General features: G+C 40.1%; 1 protein-coding gene across 2 annotated transcripts in view; it reads right to left on the bottom strand.

Moving 5' to 3' along the window:
* Positions 1-242: 242 nt before the first annotated feature.
* The window catches only part of DNM3 (dynamin 3), a 404,911-nt gene continuing 384,555 nt past the window's right edge, over positions 243-20,598 (bottom strand). For both annotated transcript variants that reach the window (XM_063426168.1, XM_063426167.1), the window contains one exon: positions 243-1,166. In XM_063426168.1, coding sequence (XP_063282238.1) covers positions 1,097-1,166 — 70 coding nt within the window. In that variant the 3' untranslated portion in view covers positions 243-1,096. The remainder of the gene's footprint in view (positions 1,167-20,598) is intronic.

Genomic DNA, 20,598 nt, shown 5'->3' with positions numbered 1-20,598 from the left:
TTAAGAGACAATGACAGGCATTGCAGTGTCAATAAAGAAGGCCATGTTAGGCTGAAATACAAGAATATATCTGCAGGTGTGTCCAAATATCCTGTGTGGTATGTTAAAATAGAGTGACCCATGTTACCAAAGTCACTGTATTAAATCGAAAATGTTGGATTACAGAGTAAAACAATTTATGTCACCCTCCAAATACTTATGGACTCCATTACAATACAAAGAGTAACAATACACTGTAGATGTTATCTAGATTTTATTCATATGAATTAGATACATGAACATATTCCATTTTCAGAAGTGGATGGTGGTAAATATTGCAAGTATACAGGACAAACATAATACAAACTTCAGGCTAAATGTGGTACAGTCTATTCTACAGGCAAGGAGCACACGCTAAGTATGTACCCTGTAATAAAACTGTTAATAGATTAGCACGAGATACGATTAGCACACATTGTTTGATTTTAAGCCATTTTATATTTAGTTCAATTAAATGGTTTGTAACATCTAAATGCTTACTACAGGTGTTTCAATATATTTGCTTCAGTTTAAGGTAGTTAGTGCTCCAACACCCAGAAAATAACCAAAACTTTAGAAATGACCAGTAGGAATACACACAAGAAAATAAGATTTTCTTTGCTCCACATACAACATAATGATCCTGAGTGTCGCCAAAGAATTAATGAAAAAAAAATAATAATCCACAATACAAAGTTAAAGGTAATTTGTGGCTTTGCTAGTTTACACTCATAGAAGAAAAAATGACCAGAAACAAGTTAGAAAAATATAAGGTAATGTTGATGACACAATCTAATACACAATGTTAGGAAGCAGTACAGTAATGCAGGTCTTCTTCAACCACTAAAACAAGCTTGAGAGGGAAATCCACAGCAGAGTCTAATAATGTCTTCACATGACGGTGAAATGCTTTGCAGTTCAGCCATGCGACAAAAAAGGGCAAAGGTGCACATTGCCATAGTAGATTGGCCACAGAACTACATACCCACACAAGCATAGATTTTACTTGAGCAAATTGAAGTGTTACCAAGAATGAGCTACAGAGAATGCTACTATACTCTCACTCTTAATGTAAACATTAATCTAAGAGTGGTGGGTCCGATGCACGTATAATAGTTGTCCGAGTGGGTGAGGGAGGTGGTCTTCGGCTAGAGAGAAAAATAAAAATAAAAAGTGAATCAGATTGCATTTTTAAGTATCATGTGAATAATAGATATTAGATAATGGAATTTGTTAGAAATATTATGTATATATGTTGAAGTACACTGATAGGCATATTTTCCTACTACGTTTTACAGAAGAAGTAACCAACAGAGGGGGGAGGGGGGAAAGGAGGAACAGTAACAAATCTATATTGATCACTTCTCACATGAGCTGTGAATAAAATCAGTCCTTCACCATCATCTTTTGTTTCCATCCATCTCTTTCTTTGTCGCCTCATATGGAAATCTGAATCACAAAACAAACAAAACTGTTTGTCCATTGTCTGTTTTGTTATTAGTCTATATGGCTTTTCAACGTTTGGAAATTTGGAATAACCCAGAATGCACAACTCTACCCTGCGCCTCCTGCTGTACTTGCTAGATTGTTGAAGTTTTCAAGCAGGGTTATCTGTTACTTTTGTATCAGTACGTGTATGTGTTTCAGTATATGCTTATTTATTATCTGTATTCCTTCTATTGTACAGCACTGCAGAATTTGTTGGCACTATATAACTCTAAAAAACAAATAATTATTAAATAATCTTTAAAATAAATTGATGAAAAAATGGTACTGCTGAGCTTGCTCTTTTATGGAAGTTAGCTAAGGAGTTTATACACTATATAATTTTAATGTTGTTTCTTGACATTTTAATAAAATTTCTCAAGATTCTGATAATTTAAAATAACTTTTTATCTTCTGTTTAGCTATGAGTTTTTATGATTACAGGTAACTTGACAACTGTCATACTGTCACAATTACACTTACCTGGGCGTCCCTCGTCACGTCTCCGACCGCGGCTGATGTGGCTCCACCTCTGCACATGCTGGGACTCCGGCTACTCATCCCTGTAGTTGAGCACACCAATGTCTCTGCAGCACATGTACGCGGTGCCATGGCTCTGTCCATCATGCCGTGGCCGGCAGCTGGGCCTACAAACCCATAAGTGTCACATCCTGTTCTGTTCTGCAGAGATGTCTGGCCTTGGCTTCTGATATCCAGTACTCTTTTTACAATTTTTGTTTAGTTTTTCTGGTTTTCTATTCTGTGTCTGGTTTTCTTTAAGCTGGGTTTCCTGGGTTCATTCCTTTATTCCATTCCTGGAATTCCCAGTCTCCTGGATTCCTTTATATGTTTGTTTTATGTTTCCACACCCTTTCCTTTTCCATTAATCCTTTTGTTTTAGTTGGTTCCTGCAGGCAGTGGCTTCATGTCCTCTGTGTCAGGGTACCTGAGGCCTCTACCTCTAAAAGAGGTAGAGACTTAGTAGTTTATCCCTCCAAACGAGCGGTTTCCTTCGTTCCTCGCGGTTCATCCAGTCACTTAAACACCGACCGCGAGGAATCCACGTCCTTTTCTAGCGGGACGCTCAATACGTGACGTCATGACGCTATCACGAGCGACCTGTCACTCAAGTGTCCGATATCCAATCGGTACTTGTCAGAGGCGTGTCTACCATCCGGAGCCAGGGTATTTAAGCTTACTTCTCACTTCAGCTCATTGCCCTGTCGTGGTTCTAGCTTGTCTAGTCACTCAGTGCTCTGGTATTCTAGTTTGCTCTATTGGTTTTGACTCGGCTTGTTGTACTACCCTGCTTCTCTGTTATCCCTTGACCCGGCTTGTCTCTCGCTTATCTGTCTTCTCGTTCCCTCGACCTCGGCTTGTCTCTGACTATTCTCTATTACTCTCGGTACGTTAGTCCGGCCATTCTAAGGCCCGGTATACGTACCTTTCCACTCTTTGTACCCTGCGTGTTGGATCCCTGTCCCGATCCTGACATTACGACAGGGCCAATGGATCCTGCAGGTACAAACAGTCAGCTTGGTTCTTCGGATCCCAGGTTTGATGCCATGGAGCATAGGATGGATCAGATGGCTTTGGCACTACAGGCACTTTTGTCTCGTGCTAGTAATCCACCTGAGGAGACACGTACTCCTTCTATTTCTCCTGCAGTCTCAGGTCTAGAGGTAGCCACTGTAGGTGCTTCTTCCCGTATTACCCCACCAGTACGTTATGGCGGGTCACCGGAGAAGTGTCGTGGCTTTCTGAACCAGATTAGCATCCATTTCGAATTACAACCCCGCTCTTATCCTACAGATAGAGCGAAGGTTGGATTTGTTATTACTTTACTCATTGAGAAAGCTCTGAGATGGGCCAATCCTTTATGGGAGAATGATAATCCACTAGTCTATAATTATAATGCCTTTGTAGCTGCGTTTAGAAGAACTTTTGACCCTCCTGGTAGAAAGGTCAATGCAGCTAGATTACTGTTGCGCCTTAGACAGGACAATCGAACACTTGTGGATTATGCACTAGAGTTCAGGTCCTTGGCGGCAGAAGTTAAGTGGAACGAACAGGCTTATATAGATGTGTTTCTGAATGGGTTATCAGATGTAATTCTTGACGAGGTCGCTACTAGAGAACTCCCTGAAAATTTGGAGGATTTAATTTCTTTTATATCTCGTATTGATGAACGCCTAAGAGAGAGGCAGAACACTCGAGATAGGACCCGTAGACCCTCCTTTAAACTAGCGCCTACCTTTCAAAATTCTGAGTTCGAGGACTTACGTATTTCTGAACCTATGCAGATAGGCAGTACTCATCTCACAGAGAGGGAGAGACAGTACAGGAGAAGGGAGGGTTTATGTATGTATTGTGGAGTCAGAGGTCATTTACGCCTAAATTGTCCTAATCGTTCGGGAAACGCTCGCACCTAAGTTTCTCTAGAGGACAGGCCTTGGGTGTTTCTACTTTGTCCTCTATTCACAACTACAAAGAGCTCAGGCTTCTGTTACCCGTTTCTTTAAAGTGGGAAAAGGGAGTAGTTAAGACTATGGCACTAATCGATTCTGGAGCTGCTGAGAGCTTTATAGATCAGGGTTTTGCTGCCAAGCATGCTATTCCATCCCAGTTAAAAGAGACACCACTGGCTGTTGAGGCCATCGATGGTAGACCGTTACTTGAGCCTGTTATTTTCCATGAGACCATACCGATTAACTTAACTGTTGGCATCCTACATAGAGAGGACATATCCTTACTGCTCATTTCTTCTCCGTCTATTCCCATAGTCCTGGGGTACTCCTGGTTGAGGAGACATAACCCTATTATTAATTGGGAGTCAGGGGAGATAGTTTCGTGGGGACAGAATTGTCAAGAAAAATGCTTGCGGAAGGTCTCACCTCTCGGCTTAACCAACACATCGGCTAACTCTGACAATCCTACAGAGACACAAATTCCGTCTCAGTATCTAGATTTAAAGGCTGTATTTGACAAAAAGAAAGCCGATACCTTACCCCCACACAGGTCCTTTGATTGCAAAATTAACCTACTCCCTGGTACCATGCCGCCCAGAGGTCATGTATACCCGTTATCTACGAAAGAGAACTCAGTTCTAGAGGAGTATATTCACGAAAATTTAGACAAGGGATTCATTAGGAGGTCCTCCTCCCCTGCCGGGGCTGGATTTTTTTTTTGTTAAAAAGAAGGATGGTTCTTTGAGACCTTGTATTGATTATCGAGGCCTAAATAAGATAACCATTAAAAATGCCTATCCGATTCCCTTGATCACCGAACTCTTCGATCGTTTGAAGGGCTCTACAATTTTCACCAAGTTAGACCTCAGAGGGGCATATAACTTGGTGAGAATCCAGCAGGGACATGAGTGGATGACGGCATTCAATACTCGATATGGCCACTATGAATATACTGTTATGCCTTTTGGGTTATGCAATGCACCAGCTGTATTCCAGGATCTGATAAATGAGGTTCTTAGGGAATTTCAGCAAGATTGCGTCATTGTATACCTAGATGATATACTCATACATTCTAGTGAGATTGAGACTCATCACAAGCAAGTCAGGAGGGTTTTGCACAAGCTTCTCCAGCATGGCTTGTACTGCAAGTTGGAGAAATGTAGCTTTGATCAAACCCAGGTAACCTTTCTCGGCTATGTGATCTCTGGGGAGGGATTTAAGATGGATCCGGATAAGCTCCAATCCATTCTAGAGTGGCCTTTACCCAAAGGTCTTAAAGCCGTACAGAGATTTATTGGTTTTTCTAATTATTATAGGCGCTTTATTAAGGGCTATTCTTCCATTATCGCACCTATCACTAATATGACCAAACAGGGGGCTGATACTAAGAATTGGACTACTGAAGCTCTTCTTGCGTTCAAAACTCTCAAGGAGCTTTTCGCTTCCGCTCCAATTTTAGTTCACCCCGACACTTCCCTGCCTTTTCTACTTGAGGTAGACGCATCAGAGACTGGTTTAGGTGCTGTCCTATCTCAAAGGTTGGGTGTTGATAAACCATTACATCCATGTGGATTTTTCTCTAAAAAATTGTCCGGTACTGAGAGCAGATATGACATTGGTGACAGAGAATTACTAGCGGTTATCAAGGCTTTGAAAGAGTGGAGACATTTATTGGAAGGTACATTACATCCTGTTACCATTCTAACAGACCACAAAAATTTGTCTTATATCGGAGAGGCCAAGCGTTTGTCCTCCAGGCAGGCTCGTTGGTCGTTGTTTCTTACCCATTTCAATTACGTTCTGACTTACAGACCTGGCTCAAAGACTTCTAAAGCCGATGCGCTATCTCGCCAATATGAGCCTTCTGCTTCAGTTGAACCACTTTTGTCCTCCATTGTACCCAAATGCAATATTATTGCTAATACCAGTCTCAAAATTCATTCTCCGCTACTTGACCAGATTTTGAAGTCGCAACATCTAGCTCCCGGAAACACTCCTGAGGGAAGAAACTTTGTTCCCCCTGAACTCCAACTGGAGCTCTTACAATGTTTTCACGAAAGTAAAGTAGCTGGTCATCCTGGTATTCGCAAGACATACTCTCTGATATCCAAGGATTTCTGGTGGCCTTCACTACGAAAAGATATTGAGGAGTTCGTCGCAGCTTGTGAGACTTGTGCCAAGACTAAACAACCTCATGCATCTCCATGTGGTCTGTTACACCCCTTGGACATTCCTGAGAAACCTTGGTCCTGTTTGTCCATAGACTTTATCGTTGATTTGCCTGCTTCCAAGAGACAGACTGTTATTCTCACGGTGGTGGATAGATTTACTAAGATGGCCCATTTCGTGCCATTACCTAAACTTCCGACTTCTCCTGAATTGGCGGAGATTTTTGCGAGAGAGGTTTTTCGCCTACATGGGATTCCTTCGGAGATTGTTTCTGATAGAGGTTCTCAATTTGTCTCACGTTTCTGGAGATCCTTTTGTTCTCAAATGGGTATCAAATTGAACTTCTCCTCTGCCTATCACCCTCAGTCTAACGGAGCTGCTGAACGTACCAATCAAAAGATCGAACAGTATCTACGTTGCTTTGTTTCCGAACACCAGGACGATTGGGTCGGTCTGATTCCTTGGGCAGAGTTCGCACACAATAACCTTGTTTGTGATTCAACTCGCTCTAGCCCTTTCTTCATGAACTATGGCTTTCATCCTTCAATTTTTCCTTCGGTTTCCTCTTCTCAGGGGATACCGTCGGTTGATGATCATGTCGCCAACCTGAAGAAATTATGGGATCAGACTCGGCAAATTCTGTTACATAATTCCTCGTTGTTCAAGAAACACGCTGACAAGCATAGAAGAGCGGCTCCGGTCTTTGTTCCTGGGGATAGGGTGTGGCTGAGCACTAAGAATATTCGCCTAAAAGTTCCATCTATGAAATTTGCTCCTCGCTACATAGGTCCTTACAGGGTTCTCACTCGTATCAACCCGGTTGCGTATCGCCTTGCTCTCCCACCTGCCTTACGCATTCCTAACTCTTTTCATGTCTCCTTGTTGAAACCTCTCATTTGCAACAAATTCTCCTCTAAGGTTTCCTCACCTCGTCCTGTTCAGGTGGAGGGTCGGGAAGAGTACGAGGTCAGCTCCATCATTGATTCCAGAATTTCAAGGGGAAAATTGCAATATCTGGTCAACTGGAGGGGATATGGTCCTGAGGAGAGGAGTTGGGTACCTCAGGAGGACGTTCATGCTTCTCGCCTTCGCAGAGCATTTCACCTCCGCTTCCCATCTCGTCCCGGTTCCTTCCGCCCGGTGGGCGTATCTGAGAGGGGGGGTACTGTCAGGGTACCTGAGGCCTCTACCTCTAAAAGAGGTAGAGACTTAGTAGTTTATCCCTCCAAACGAGCGGTTTCCTTCGTTCCTCGCGGTTCATCCAGTCACTTAAACACCGACCGCGAGGAATCCACGTCCTTTTCTAGCGGGACGCTCAATACGTGACGTCATGACGCTATCACGAGCGACCTGTCACTCAAGTGTCCGATATCCAATCGGTACTTGTCAGAGGCGTGTCTACCATCCGGAGCCAGGGTATTTAAGCTTACTTCTCACTTCAGCTCATTGCCCTGTCGTGGTTCTAGCTTGTCTAGTCACTCAGTGCTCTGGTATTCTAGTTTGCTCTATTGGTTTTGACTCGGCTTGTTGTACTACCCTGCTTCTCTGTTATCCCTTGACCCGGCTTGTCTCTCGCTTATCTGTCTTCTCGTTCCCTCGACCTCGGCTTGTCTCTGACTATTCTCTATTACTCTCGGTACGTTAGTCCGGCCATTCTAAGGCCCGGTATACGTACCTTTCCACTCTTTGTACCCTGCGTGTTGGATCCCTGTCCCGATCCTGACACTCTGCCCCTTTCTTTGCAGGTAAGTACTGTGTGTGTTTTATTGTTTATTTAGTCATGCATATATAGGCAGTTAGGACCCACCGTAATTGGAGTACTTTGGCACAGTGGTGGGCTGCATACATCTTGGCCATTTATGTATGTCTAAATCTCCAATGTTTTACATATATAGTACTTGTCTCCTCTTGTATATGTCTCCTCTTGTTTTGTCTTGCATCTCTGGTCTTGTTTTATTTTGTCTTGTATTCCCAGTTCATGTACAGTCCTGTACTGCCCTGTTCATGTTCCCCTCATGTCTTGTGTACATGTTCTGGGGTCTGCTTTCTGTCCTGCTCCGGTTCTGGGTTCTTCTAGTTTTGTCAAGTTTTCTTGTTAGGTGCCTGTTCTAGTCATGCCTTGTTTCTCTACTGGATACATATCTGCTGCAGAATCCCCCCCATCTAGTTCCTAGGAGGTCTGCATATCCTCAAGCTCCTAGCTCTTGGGATCTGCAGTAGCTGCATCAGGGTCCTGGTATGCGGCCACACAAACACTGGTGCTCAACACCAGTGGGCATGTGGTTACCCTGCACCGGGCCCTGATAATCCACTTCCACGCTTAAGACTCCCATCTCATCATCAGGCACTCAGGGGTCCCGGTCTTCGGACCGCCACCCATGAAAATAAGATCCTAGGCGCACTCGTGCCCAAAAGACAGCCTCTTAAAGTGGAGAACACCTGATGACTCCTAACGGGCCTAATCAATTGAATCAATAATGTGGAAGAGGTAGATACCTCTCCCCTATATTATCTATTTATAAAATATTTTACCAGGAAAGATACATTGAGATTTCTCTCATTTTCAAGTATGTCCTGGGTCCACAAAACATTGCATTGATACATTATGGTACAATAAAATACAAAAACAATATTAATACACAATATGTACAAAATTTAACATAGAACAGAGATATTTGAGATATTTAGAGAGGGATCTCCTAAAGGACTTAAGGGTTGGGGAGGATTTTAAAGTGTGTGGGAGGTCCATTATATATTATATGATTATATAATCACAGCCTACCCTTACCTCAGTGTTATACTGTGCTCCTCGGTGTGCTGTATCATGTTTAAATCTGATCCTTGACCTACCTGCCTGTTATAGTTTCTGAACCTGCGCTGCCTGCCCCAGACTTGGCTTTCCTTGATTACGAGGTTGCCTCATCCCTATTCAGTACCTCGCATTTTGGCTTACTGCTGCTTCCCATCAAAACCACAACACATACAAAGTGAGTTGAAAAGTGTTGATTTATAAATACAAACACTGGTTACTTTCTGAATGTTTCCAGCAACCTGGATCATAGATTATCATTTTCCAGGACATTGGAAGTAAGAAAGAAACACAAATGAACCGCATTGTGACACCCACAGTGTAGAAGTAGATACTGTGCCAATAATGCAGACCGTATTTAGTAATGTAACTAAAGTTACTAAAATCTACAAAGTGTCACAGTTCATTTGAGTAAAATACCATACATTATCTGGAGGGAATTCTAGGCGATATTTATATATATAATTATAAAAACATTATCAAATCGTTCAGTATTTCTATTTATGAATTAAATCATTGTTTTCTGCAAAAAATATGAGTCAATGTTTTTCACAATTTTATCTACGTAAAAAACCAACGAGGATCTCCCCCATACACATTATCTAGGATTTAATGATCCAACTCCAAAAAGGAATAGATTATTTATTTGACAGAGATGGCAATGCTATATAAGCATATAGAAATCTATGCTAGCATAATGTCTTTAGAGATTATAATATCATAAACATGCCATTGGTACTTGAGGGGTTTATCCTCGCTTCAATACTTTCATCCTTTTAAAACTTAAACAGTCAAGATTTTCAGGAACTCTGCAATAGTTCACATGTCACATGGGCAACGTGCATTTTTCATAAAGACAAAATCACTCATTGGTGGCTATATGTATAGAATTTCTTGCAACTATGCTATTGATGCATACATGGCTTTCAGTGCTCATGGTTTAGAGGGGACATAACAGATCATACAAAATCACTAATCAATACTTGAAAACAGCCTGCAGGGGGAGCTCTTGGTTAAGCACTTGATCTCGATATTACTGCCTTCCTGCGCTGTGTTGGGTCACCACAAGCTACAGACTATGCTAACTGAAAGCATCTCCCTGCTGCTGCCATAGCTCTGAGTAAATATATGACTCAGCCCGATTATATGTTTAGTCTGAAGCCAAGAGACAGTCTCTAGAGGACAGGGAATAGAGAGGAGGGAGAGAAGGGGGGAGAACACTGAAAGATGGTGTTGCCCCTAATTTTCCTTCACAGGAGCAATCCTGTACCTGCTAAATTTCAAAAACACACATTGGAAAGACTGCTAACGGCACATTTTCAGGGTTATTCGCTACACTGGATATTGTTGGGGACTGACCAGGGAATGGCACATTTTAGGCCAAATTATCCAAACTAAATAAATAGCTAACAAGGAGATTTTTATTTTTTTGTAAATGAGCTATTTTAGCTTAAAGTGTGCAATTCCTTGGTAGTTTGTTTTCTTCCACATATTGCAAATATTATAAACCAATTGCTTTTAATGAATAATATATAATCTTCTAGAATGTAAGCTCATATGAGCAGGACCCGCAACACCTTCTGTTCCTGTGCGTCCAACTCATCTTGCTGCGAATACTTGTCTGTTAGTCCACCCATTGTACAGCGCTGTGAATTTGTTTCCGCTTTATAAATAATAATATTAATAATATAATAGTAATTCATATTCACAGATTTCAAAATGAAAAATAATGTTGTATTAAAAAAAATATATATATATATACTATACTAAACACACAGCCGTCAGTGCTTAAAAAAATAAATAAAAAGAGTGCCAGTCACGATGACCTGGCATTTTTCATATATGGATAGTGAATAGGGCCAAGGAAATTAATTGTTTCAGTGCCCCTGTGTAATTCCTGGGACCTAGGCGGCTGCATATGGCCGCTCTATGGTTAATCCTGCTCACTCTGGCACCATAATATTGTCTGTCACCGGTGAGGGGTGATCTTTTGATCAATTATTAGCTTAGCATTTTGCCGCAGTGGCAAACATATGCAATCTATTACTTTATTGTGTAACAAAAAATCATTTTATCTTATTTTGATTTTACTTGTTTGGAGTGGGGTGGTTCACTTTTGCATATTGTATCAATTGAGAATTTGAGCGCACGAATGCTACCTTTTTGAAACCTATATGTAGCAACTATATATCTACAAAAAAAAAAAGAAAAGAAATCAAGACCACTATTGTGTAAGTGAACAGTTAAGGTACAGATTTTAGAAACACATGGACTTCATTAGTATTCTTTTTTTCAGCAGCCAGAATGTGTTACCTTTCAAATACACATTCCTTTGTTTCCAAATGGGCCAGCAAAAGCTTTTACGCTCACTGGCAAAAACGGGTTGATGCCCATATATAAGAGGGGTTATTCACTAAACAGTAAGCTGTAATGAGTTTATAGTTGACTTGTAAGATATTGGTTAAACATCTGCCAGTTTTACATTGCTAAATTGATTGTCAGCTTATGTAGATTATGTGGCATATAGACTTTTGTCTGCTTCAAGTTTGGAATATTCTGTTCAGTAGCATTTGGACAATCAGTTGGTGTAATATAGATTTCATGCTTTTTAGCACTTTCAATGGATTTGTTTGGAGGAAGGCTCGCAGACAATAGTTTTAAACCAATGAAATTCGAACCTGTCTCAGTGTGCATACAAAATATGGCATTAAGTATAACAATGTGTCATTTCAGTGTGTGCAGTCATTTTTAAATGTTTCAGATCAAAACCATATTCTGTAAGCTGCCAAGGTCAGTTCAAGGATTGCCCGTACTACTTGAAAGTTCACTTACAGCAAATCATGCAAATATTGTATTTAGTGATACCTGTGGTTAGTAGTCATAGGACAGACATCTTAGTGTATATTGACTTTCTGATTCATAGTCCTGTGACACAGACTGCAGAACCACTAAAATGTGTTAGGAATATTAATTAAGTATATTTAGCATTAGTGTGTGTGTGGGTCCTGTCTTGCCTCGTTCGTAGTCCATCTATCAGCTGAGTTGCAAAATAACCACATTTAACTTAACAACTCCAGTAAATGTCTTCACTACCTACGCAACATGCTCAGCCTTGCTTTCCACAGTTTATATAACATAAGGTCCAATTCCAGCACCTTACTCTTCATTTTCCATTACAATATGGAAGCGGGGTGTCCAATAATCTCCTATAATGCTCTACAACTGTGATATAATCTACAGGAAAATAACAGATTTTAAAACAATCTCTAAAACAATAGTATTTTCCAGCCATGGCAGCACTACACTCAGTGTGGCTCTTCTCACTACTCCTATTGGACATGAATAAGTAAAATTAGATACAAAATCTCCCAGAAGTACAGTACCCCCACTTCTATCTCCCTGTCCACACTCCCTTTGAACAAAAGCTTTTAGACTAATATTTTTTCTTTGAGGCTTACAAAGAACTTTTTAGTTCCTTGCCCAGACAATTTCAGCCTCACTTCACTGGAAGCTGCAGTACCTGGCTCCTCACCAAGGGCAACCCCTTGAAGATCCCTCTTAGTGATCATGGTGATATATATGCAGTAACTCTTGTGGTAGCAGCATGGAACTTGGTGGCCTGGGGCAAAGGATGTGCCAAGCATGTCCTGAGCCTCTGTTTGAGTTCCCTAAGATTTTCAGCATTCTCCCTTGCTGGTGCTGAGATTGACTTTGGAGCCTTATTTGTCTTGGAATCCTGAGGATACTGTTTGGTGGGGCAGTGAGTATGACCCAGCAGTAAGTCTGGCCCCTGAGTTAGTAATGATTTATTTTGTTTGTATTCATTTCCCTGATTTGCTGTTTATGGTAATTCAAATATTGCGTTTTGGTATTTTATATACCATTCATGCCTGTTTACTTATATGTTTAATGATAGGGTTGATATTTCAAGTTCATGAGAAGGATCCAGAAAGAGAAGTTGCTGCCTTATCGGCCCTAACAGGTACTAGATGGGCCTTGGACGGTGATATTATTAGTTTCTTGAATGTGGCCATGCACATATGTTTCCTGTAAAAAACTATCTCACCAGACCCTACATTGGAGGAGGAGAGGGTTTGGCACACCATTGATGTGGCCAGGTGCCTCAAGGTCTATCTTCAGTGAACTTCCAGATGGCATGAATTGTCAAGTCCTTCTATAGCCAGATGGATTGTGTCAGCAACCTTTAAAGCATAAGAAGCTAAGATTGTTCAAGTTTCTAAAGGACTGAAGGTACATTCTACCATAGCATCATATGCTAAACATGTGGCCCCAGAACAAATATGCAAGGCTTTTCTTTAAACATCTTCATCGTTCACTACCAATTGGATATTAGGTCCACTAAGGACACAAGCGGTTAGAGAAGCTGTTTTGAGAGACTCTTAATTATGTCTGCTGTTGTTAAAATCACATTCCTTTCAGCATTCTCATGGTGTTTGTTCTTTTTTTTATATTTTAATGGGTAATATTTTAATATTTTGAGCTTGGACTTTGCCTGAGTATAGTGCAGCCACGGTCATGGCCCAGAAAGAGGGAAATAAATTCATACTTTCTGATATATTGCTGATATTGGGATTATGGGAAGTATTTAGATCTAATTTTTACTTTTATTCTATCCCAATGGCAGTAGTGGGAGGAGCCAATCAGAGTGTAGTGCTGCCATGGCCCATTACCGGGCACTAAGGGTGCAAGATAATTGTCGAAATATGTATGCTCCTAGAAATGATTTCCCATTATTGCACTGTCCTGTATCCTCAAGTTTTCTTTTATAAATTGTGTTTTTCTGTGCCGAGAATTGTAATAATTTTGTATTTTAGCATAATGTATTGTATCAGAGCAGGAATACTGTAACTATTAACCTAAGCAAATTCATATACTATAATTTCAGGAGGTGGGGTTCCCAGAGAGAGGGGGTGGAGTCAAATGATGTGGGTGAAGTTTAGCGCCCCACCATTTTAAATCTTCACCAGCCTCCAATGCTTTTCTCACGAGCAAAACGTGGCCAACTTCTCTGAATACATGTTGCAGATTAATATCACAAAATTATTGCCGGAAATTAATAAAGTCAATAAGGACTCTTATCCAGACCTGGACAATGTCTGGTCTGGTGAGGTTTTATGAGTTTTTATAACAGAGTAAATAGCTGATTTCGCAATGTTACTGTAAAATAAATTATCTATCCGATTGAATTTTCTCTCCTGTCACTCCTCTTACAGCTCACCCCTCAGTCGATCCTTACACTGGCTTCCTGTACCCTATAGGTGTCAATTTAAAATACTAACCCTTACTTATAAAGCTTTAACCAACTCTACCCCCTTTTACATTTCTTCACGGATTCATAGGTATGCCCCCTCTTGGTCTCTCCGCTCTACTGGTGACCTTCTCCTGTTTGCTGCAAGACTTCTCAAGGGTGGCTCCTTTCCTTTGGAACAGCCTGCCTCTCCCCTAGTCTTCAATCTTTTAAGAAGTCCCTCAAAACCCATAATTTCAGGAATGCTTATGACCTCCAAGAGTAACTTCTATTTCTCAAACCTTCCTCTTGCTCTCTCCTTAAGGGCCACACTCCACTCCCACCTCCAGTTTTGCCACTTTCCCACCATCTCTATTTGCTGTCTCTCTCAATACCCTTCCTATTGTGTTTGTATACCCCACCTCCTCTAGACTGTACGTTTGTTTGAGCAGGGTCCTCAACTACCTATTGGTCCTGTTACATTTTGTTATTGTCTCATTTGGTAAATTCCCCTTTTATTATAAAGCGCTGTGGAATAAGCTGGCGCTATATAAATACCAATAATAAGAAGACTGCATTAACCTGTCATCCACTCTTTTCTACCAATAAAGCATGGCTGGGGCTCTCCTAAAATGACACCCTCTCAATTCTCTGGTGAAGACAACTCATATATTGCTATGATTATGTTACAGCAGTGCTCGGGACACAGCCAAATACCTTTTTGGATAATGCTGTTTATTTATTTCTCTAAGTCTAAGATTAATGACTGGCCATCACAGCAAATCAACCTTTCAGGCACATTGATGGTGTGCAGATACACTCAAGCAGCTGTCCTTCTCACTGAACTTTTTAAAAGGCATTTATTCTCTCCCCCCCTCCTCCCCACCGCCCTGCACCCCAGGTAATACTGCAGATCCCGACATTGACATTGAAAATAATGTTTTCGATTTGCTTATTGAATTTTCTGCTTCAGTTTTAAAATTTGTAGCGATTGTCTAATTGAGAAAATTCAGTAATACTCCAGAAGATAGGATTCTGCCCAATGATCTCTGGAAGCCATTTGAATGATATCATTGTTTAACGTAAGATGCATTTCCTCTCATAACTTTTTCTAATGAAAAAGAACAAGAGCTTGTGAGGTGAACATGCTCACAGTGCTATACATCCCTACATCCATTAAGGAGAGGAAAAAAGGAATATCTACTCAGTATTTTGTTTTCCAGTATAAGGATGAGGCATGATCCTTTACCATATACAGATATGACACACAGGATATCGAAGGAGCGTGGAAGGTGTAGTTAAGCAATTGGACAGTTTTTGCTCTTGCCTAGTTAAGATTAGAGACAACAGGGAAAAAAACAACTTTGGACTCGGCCTCGCAGACTCAGCTCTTATGGAAACTTAATTTTACATGTTGTAGCACACTTGAGGGTGTGGGTTGTCACTGTACCTTATGTGTTACCATCATGAATAAATTTACACTTTAAATTTTTACACATTTATTAAGTTTCCTAAAATGTTTTTTTTTTTTTTTTTTTTTTTTATGTATAATGATTGGCATAAATGCTGCTCAACCTAACTTGCTGCTGCAATTGCAAGTTAGGTTGAGCAGCAGTTGGTCAGATAACAGTAGAATCTGACCCCAGATAAAAAAAAAAAGTGAAGTTTTCTAAACATAATAATAAATAAATATATATGCATATATACATGATTAGAAAACATAAAACCTAAGATTTATTTTTAAATATAATAAAAAAAAAAAAAAATTCAAAACTCATGAACTAACTGGGTTGAGGGGGACTTAATGCTACTATCTTTGTTTTGAAACTTTCTCCCTGGTAAAAGTTGAGAGTTGCACCACAGTTACCAAAGCAATCACAATCCAAATTTCACTAACCATTCTTTTTTTCTGCCCATAATTAATTTGAGTTCAATTCAATGGGACAATATCACAAGTTTAATGACTAAAAGAAATGGTGCATTTGAAGGGTTTTCGATTATATCACAAATTAATAGTTGCCAAGGACATTGATTATGGCTAGGCAAACAGGTGGCAGGTGTCTGATTAAACTATTATATTTCATATAAATATTGCAGTGTGTGTTTCTTTAATATATCTCTAATCAGACATTTCATATATTTTTTACTTGTGTATTTGATATGTTAACAATTTTGAAAGGTATATTTTAGTTACAGTGCTTATTTGTTCTTTAACAGATGTACACTGCGATTTCCAACTGGATGGCTTCTCACTTCCTTAAACTCAACCTGTCCAAAACAGAACTTCTGGTCTTTCCTCCCTCAAGTGTTGCTAATACTCCCGTGTGTGTCTCCAAGTCAATGGCGCCACCATCACCTCTACCTCGCAGGCTCGCTGCCTAGGTGTTTTCTTTGACTCCGACCTCTCCTTTACCCCTCATGTCCAGTCGATCGCCAAATCCTGCCACTTATATCTCAAAAACATAGCTCACATCCGCCCTTATTTAACACCAGACGCAGCTAAGGTGCTGGTCCATGCTGTTGTTCTTTCTTGCCTTGACTACTGCAATCCCCTTCTCAATGGTCTTACGTATTCCCAGAATGCACCGCTGCAATCTATAATGAATGCAGCAGCGAGGCTCATTTTCCTGTCAGCCCGCACCTTCCACGCCTCCCCCACTGTCAGTCCCTACATTGGCTTCCAGTGAGATATAGGGTTCAATTTAAAATTCTGGTGCTTGCTTACAAGTTACTACATCATGCTGCTCCAACCTACATATCCTCCCTAATCCACAAAATTGTCCCGTCGAGGCCTCTGCGCTCTGCCAAAGACCTACGCCTATCCTCTGTCCTTACTCCCACATCTGATGCTTGCCTCCAAGACTTCTCTAGTGCTGCACCTTTTCTGTGAAACTCTCTTCCCTTCTCCGTTAGACTTTCAACCAGTCTCCACTCCTTCAAAAAAATCTTTGAAAACACACTTATTCAGGAAAGCATATCATCTTCATGACTCCTCTTCTACAACTGTCAAAAATAACCTAAGTTCTCAGTGATTACTTTTCTAGCAAGCTACTTATACCTTTTGTGTCACTATACCCCACTCCCTCTAGCATGTAAGCTCGTGAGCAGGGCCCTCAACCCCTCTGTTCCTGTGCGTCCATTTGTCTGGTTACAGTTACGTGTCTGTTAGTCCACCCATTATACAGCGCTAAGGAATTTGCTGGCAGTATATAAATAATAAAATAATAACAACAACATAATTATTAGTTAAAATTGATTATACACTCATCATATCAGGGGATGTGTTCGTGGTGTGCTTTTTGCTCATGAACAAAAATATTTTAAAAAGTCGGGTTATAGGTTGTTTGCTAGAGAACTTTTTCAAGTCCTTTTGATATCCTGATTTTGCTATGTTTTCAAAGGCCCAGTTAAAGTGTTGATAACTTCTCTTGGACAGGATTGCTTAACATAAGGTTTAGAGCTCTAAACATATATCTAATAATGGTAAAGGTGGTAAAAAATAGTATAGTATCATGTTGGGTGGGATAGACATTAACACATCACTAGATACTGGATATGCAATTGTAATTGTCCTATAAATCCTACATTTTGCAAACATCACAATGGATTTAATATGGCAATACACTACCTACAGTTTATTAATGTGCATGTAAGCCATGAGCTCCCCACACATTCTAAGCAGTGTTCTTCTACATTTACACAAGTTTAGAGCTGAAAAAAGTGTTCATATCATACAAGATCTTGATAAATATATTTTTGGATGTATATATTAAATATTTATTTATTTCTGGCTATATTAGACAGTGAGACCCACAGAGTTTGCTGTAGCCAGGGGTGCAAGGAAACGCTGCATGTTTGTGGTGAAAGATACAGGGAGATGTTTGAGAGTGGAGCCGCTGGGACAACTATCAAGTTGAGGTTGGCAGAAAATAAAAATTGTTACCATCTGGACGGTGTTCAGAGAGGGATCTTTGTGAAATGTGGAGATGGGTGGAGAGAAGGCTGTTCAAATTTGTAATTATTCTGGGCAGCATATACACGAACTGCTAGGAACTGAAACAGTCTGGGGGGGGGGGGGGGGAACACTATCCACAAGTTTAAATCCAACGGATCTCAAATAGCTTTTAAAGTTGTCTGGCACTCCAGCAACTGATTTATCGAATATGAAAGGCTGGATGCCAAAAAAGAAGAAAAAAAGTCCATAAAAAGAAAACAGAAATTACTTGGTATTGAAAAACACATGCATACATGCAATAACCCTCGATAAAAATCTGTCAATCACCTCTGAGCTGTCATCATGAGATACAGCAGCATGCTGGAACAGGCTTCAGAGTTGCTTGCCTACCACCCACTGGCTCCCAGTTTGCATACATTTCCACGCCAGATGACCCAGGGGACACGTTCTGGTGGTCTAGTGTGAGGGCAGGTATATCCCCTTTCTTTTGCTTTTTCACATTGCTTAGCATACCATAGAACGAATGTTTCAAATATGACAAACTGCATCATAGTACCCTGACACTGGTGGGTTAAACTAGTTTCTTACATGGAAATAAATATTAACATCCACTTTATTTATGAAGACTTTGCCATAATGTATATGCTTTCAGGCTTCCTGGGTTAAGCACCCACTTCTCAACAAAAAGGTGCCACATTAACAGGATCCTCATTTTGCTGTGATTGAAATCTAGGTTAAGACCCACCAATTTTAGGGTAATATGAAATTGTGGTGGGCACAGCACAATATGGAATTTAGTAACATTTTAAAAGTCTATTATGATTTTTTTTTTAACTGTCTATGTATGCAACATAAACATAACCACATCACCAAAGAACAAACTATAATTTGTGCACTCTACAGAAAATTGGTTTTCAATAAACATGTTTGTTATTACAACCTATATCAGACAAAAAAATAAATCTAAATTTTGAGAAGAGGTTAATATCATAGGGATCTGAACCAAAGAAATGTCAATGTTCAGTAGGTCTAAGTGCAGCCAGCCATGTGTCCTCAGTTGTGAGTGCGTACACACTTGGCATCAGACTCTATTTTGAAAAAGTGTCCTTTTTTAAGTTTCTGATGAATAGTATGCCTGCCACTTCCTGACTCACAAAAATGTCAGAGAAAATCCTGTGGTTTTCATAACCTCTCCATATCTGTTTGTCACTAAAAACTAAACTTAAACACAACACTGTGAAATGTGATTCAGATGTAATACAAGTATATACAATCTAAGTCATTGGTCCCATGCAAATCTAGTTTCATTTATAAAATTAGTGTAAAATTACTTTTTTTATTTCTATTCCATAATAGCCTAAGCATCACAGTTTAAAAAATAAATAAAATAAAAATCAAGCAGTAATGTAACATATGTATCTGAAATGGCTTGTCCAGCAATCAAAATAGTTTAAAGATATATATATATATATATATATATATATATATATATATATATATATATATATATATATATATATATATATATATATAGGAAACATGGGGGGATGGTTGCACTCACCTAAGCATGCTTAAATGGGGTGCTGCTGGGGGCCATATTATACAAACTAATAAAATCTGTCAACATTGAAGTTGCTGTTTAGTGGATAGGAGAGTGCGCTGGATCTTGTGTATTGTTTATTATATATATATATATATATATATATATATATATATTTGTGTTAAGGGCTCATGATAGTACAGAAGAAACAAACACTGATAAGTGTAGGATGGTATTAAAAGAGCAAGTCGGTTGTGGTGTGCCGGAACCGACGATGAGGTAGGCCTGTAAATAAAGAGGGCCCAGCAAGAAGAAATGTAAGAGAAAAATAGTTAATAATGAGGAGTGGGTGGGAGGGTGATGCAGCGCTGACCTCGAACGGTATGGAGCCAGGTAAGGGGTGTCCCTTAAGTAGAGAAGAGATGTGTCATACGCCCCTCCCACAATTACAGGCCAAAAGGCCTTAATACTTGTTTTAAGGGCTCATGATAGTACAGAAGAAACAAACACTGATAAGTGTAGGATGGTATTAAAAGAGCAAGTCGGTTGTGGTGTGCTGGAACCAACGATGAGGTAGGCCTGTAAATAAAGAGGGCAAAAGTAGAAAATCAAATTTATTACATACCAGCAATATACATACTTTTAACCAGACATGTCTTGAAAGGCATTTCTTACTTCTTGTACCGGGTAAGGTATGTATCTAGAGTAAGCAGATGATTTCCAGCGCCCTAGTGACTTGATAACATGAACTGGAATGTTTGCACTGGATGCTGTGGAGGCCGCTCCTATGCGGAAGGAGTGGCCCGAATAGTTAGCTGATTTGAGGCCCAGCTGTGTAAGTAAAGACCTGACGTGTGTCATAAAGGTGGTGGTAGTGAGTACCGAACCTTGTAGACGGAAAAGTGG

Source organism: Pelobates fuscus, chromosome 7 (assembly GCF_036172605.1).
Source record: "Pelobates fuscus isolate aPelFus1 chromosome 7, aPelFus1.pri, whole genome shotgun sequence".
Lineage (NCBI taxonomy): Eukaryota > Metazoa > Chordata > Amphibia > Anura > Pelobatidae > Pelobates > Pelobates fuscus.
The sequence above is the reverse complement of the archived record's forward strand: the minus strand, read 5'-3'. Positions and strand labels throughout refer to the sequence as shown.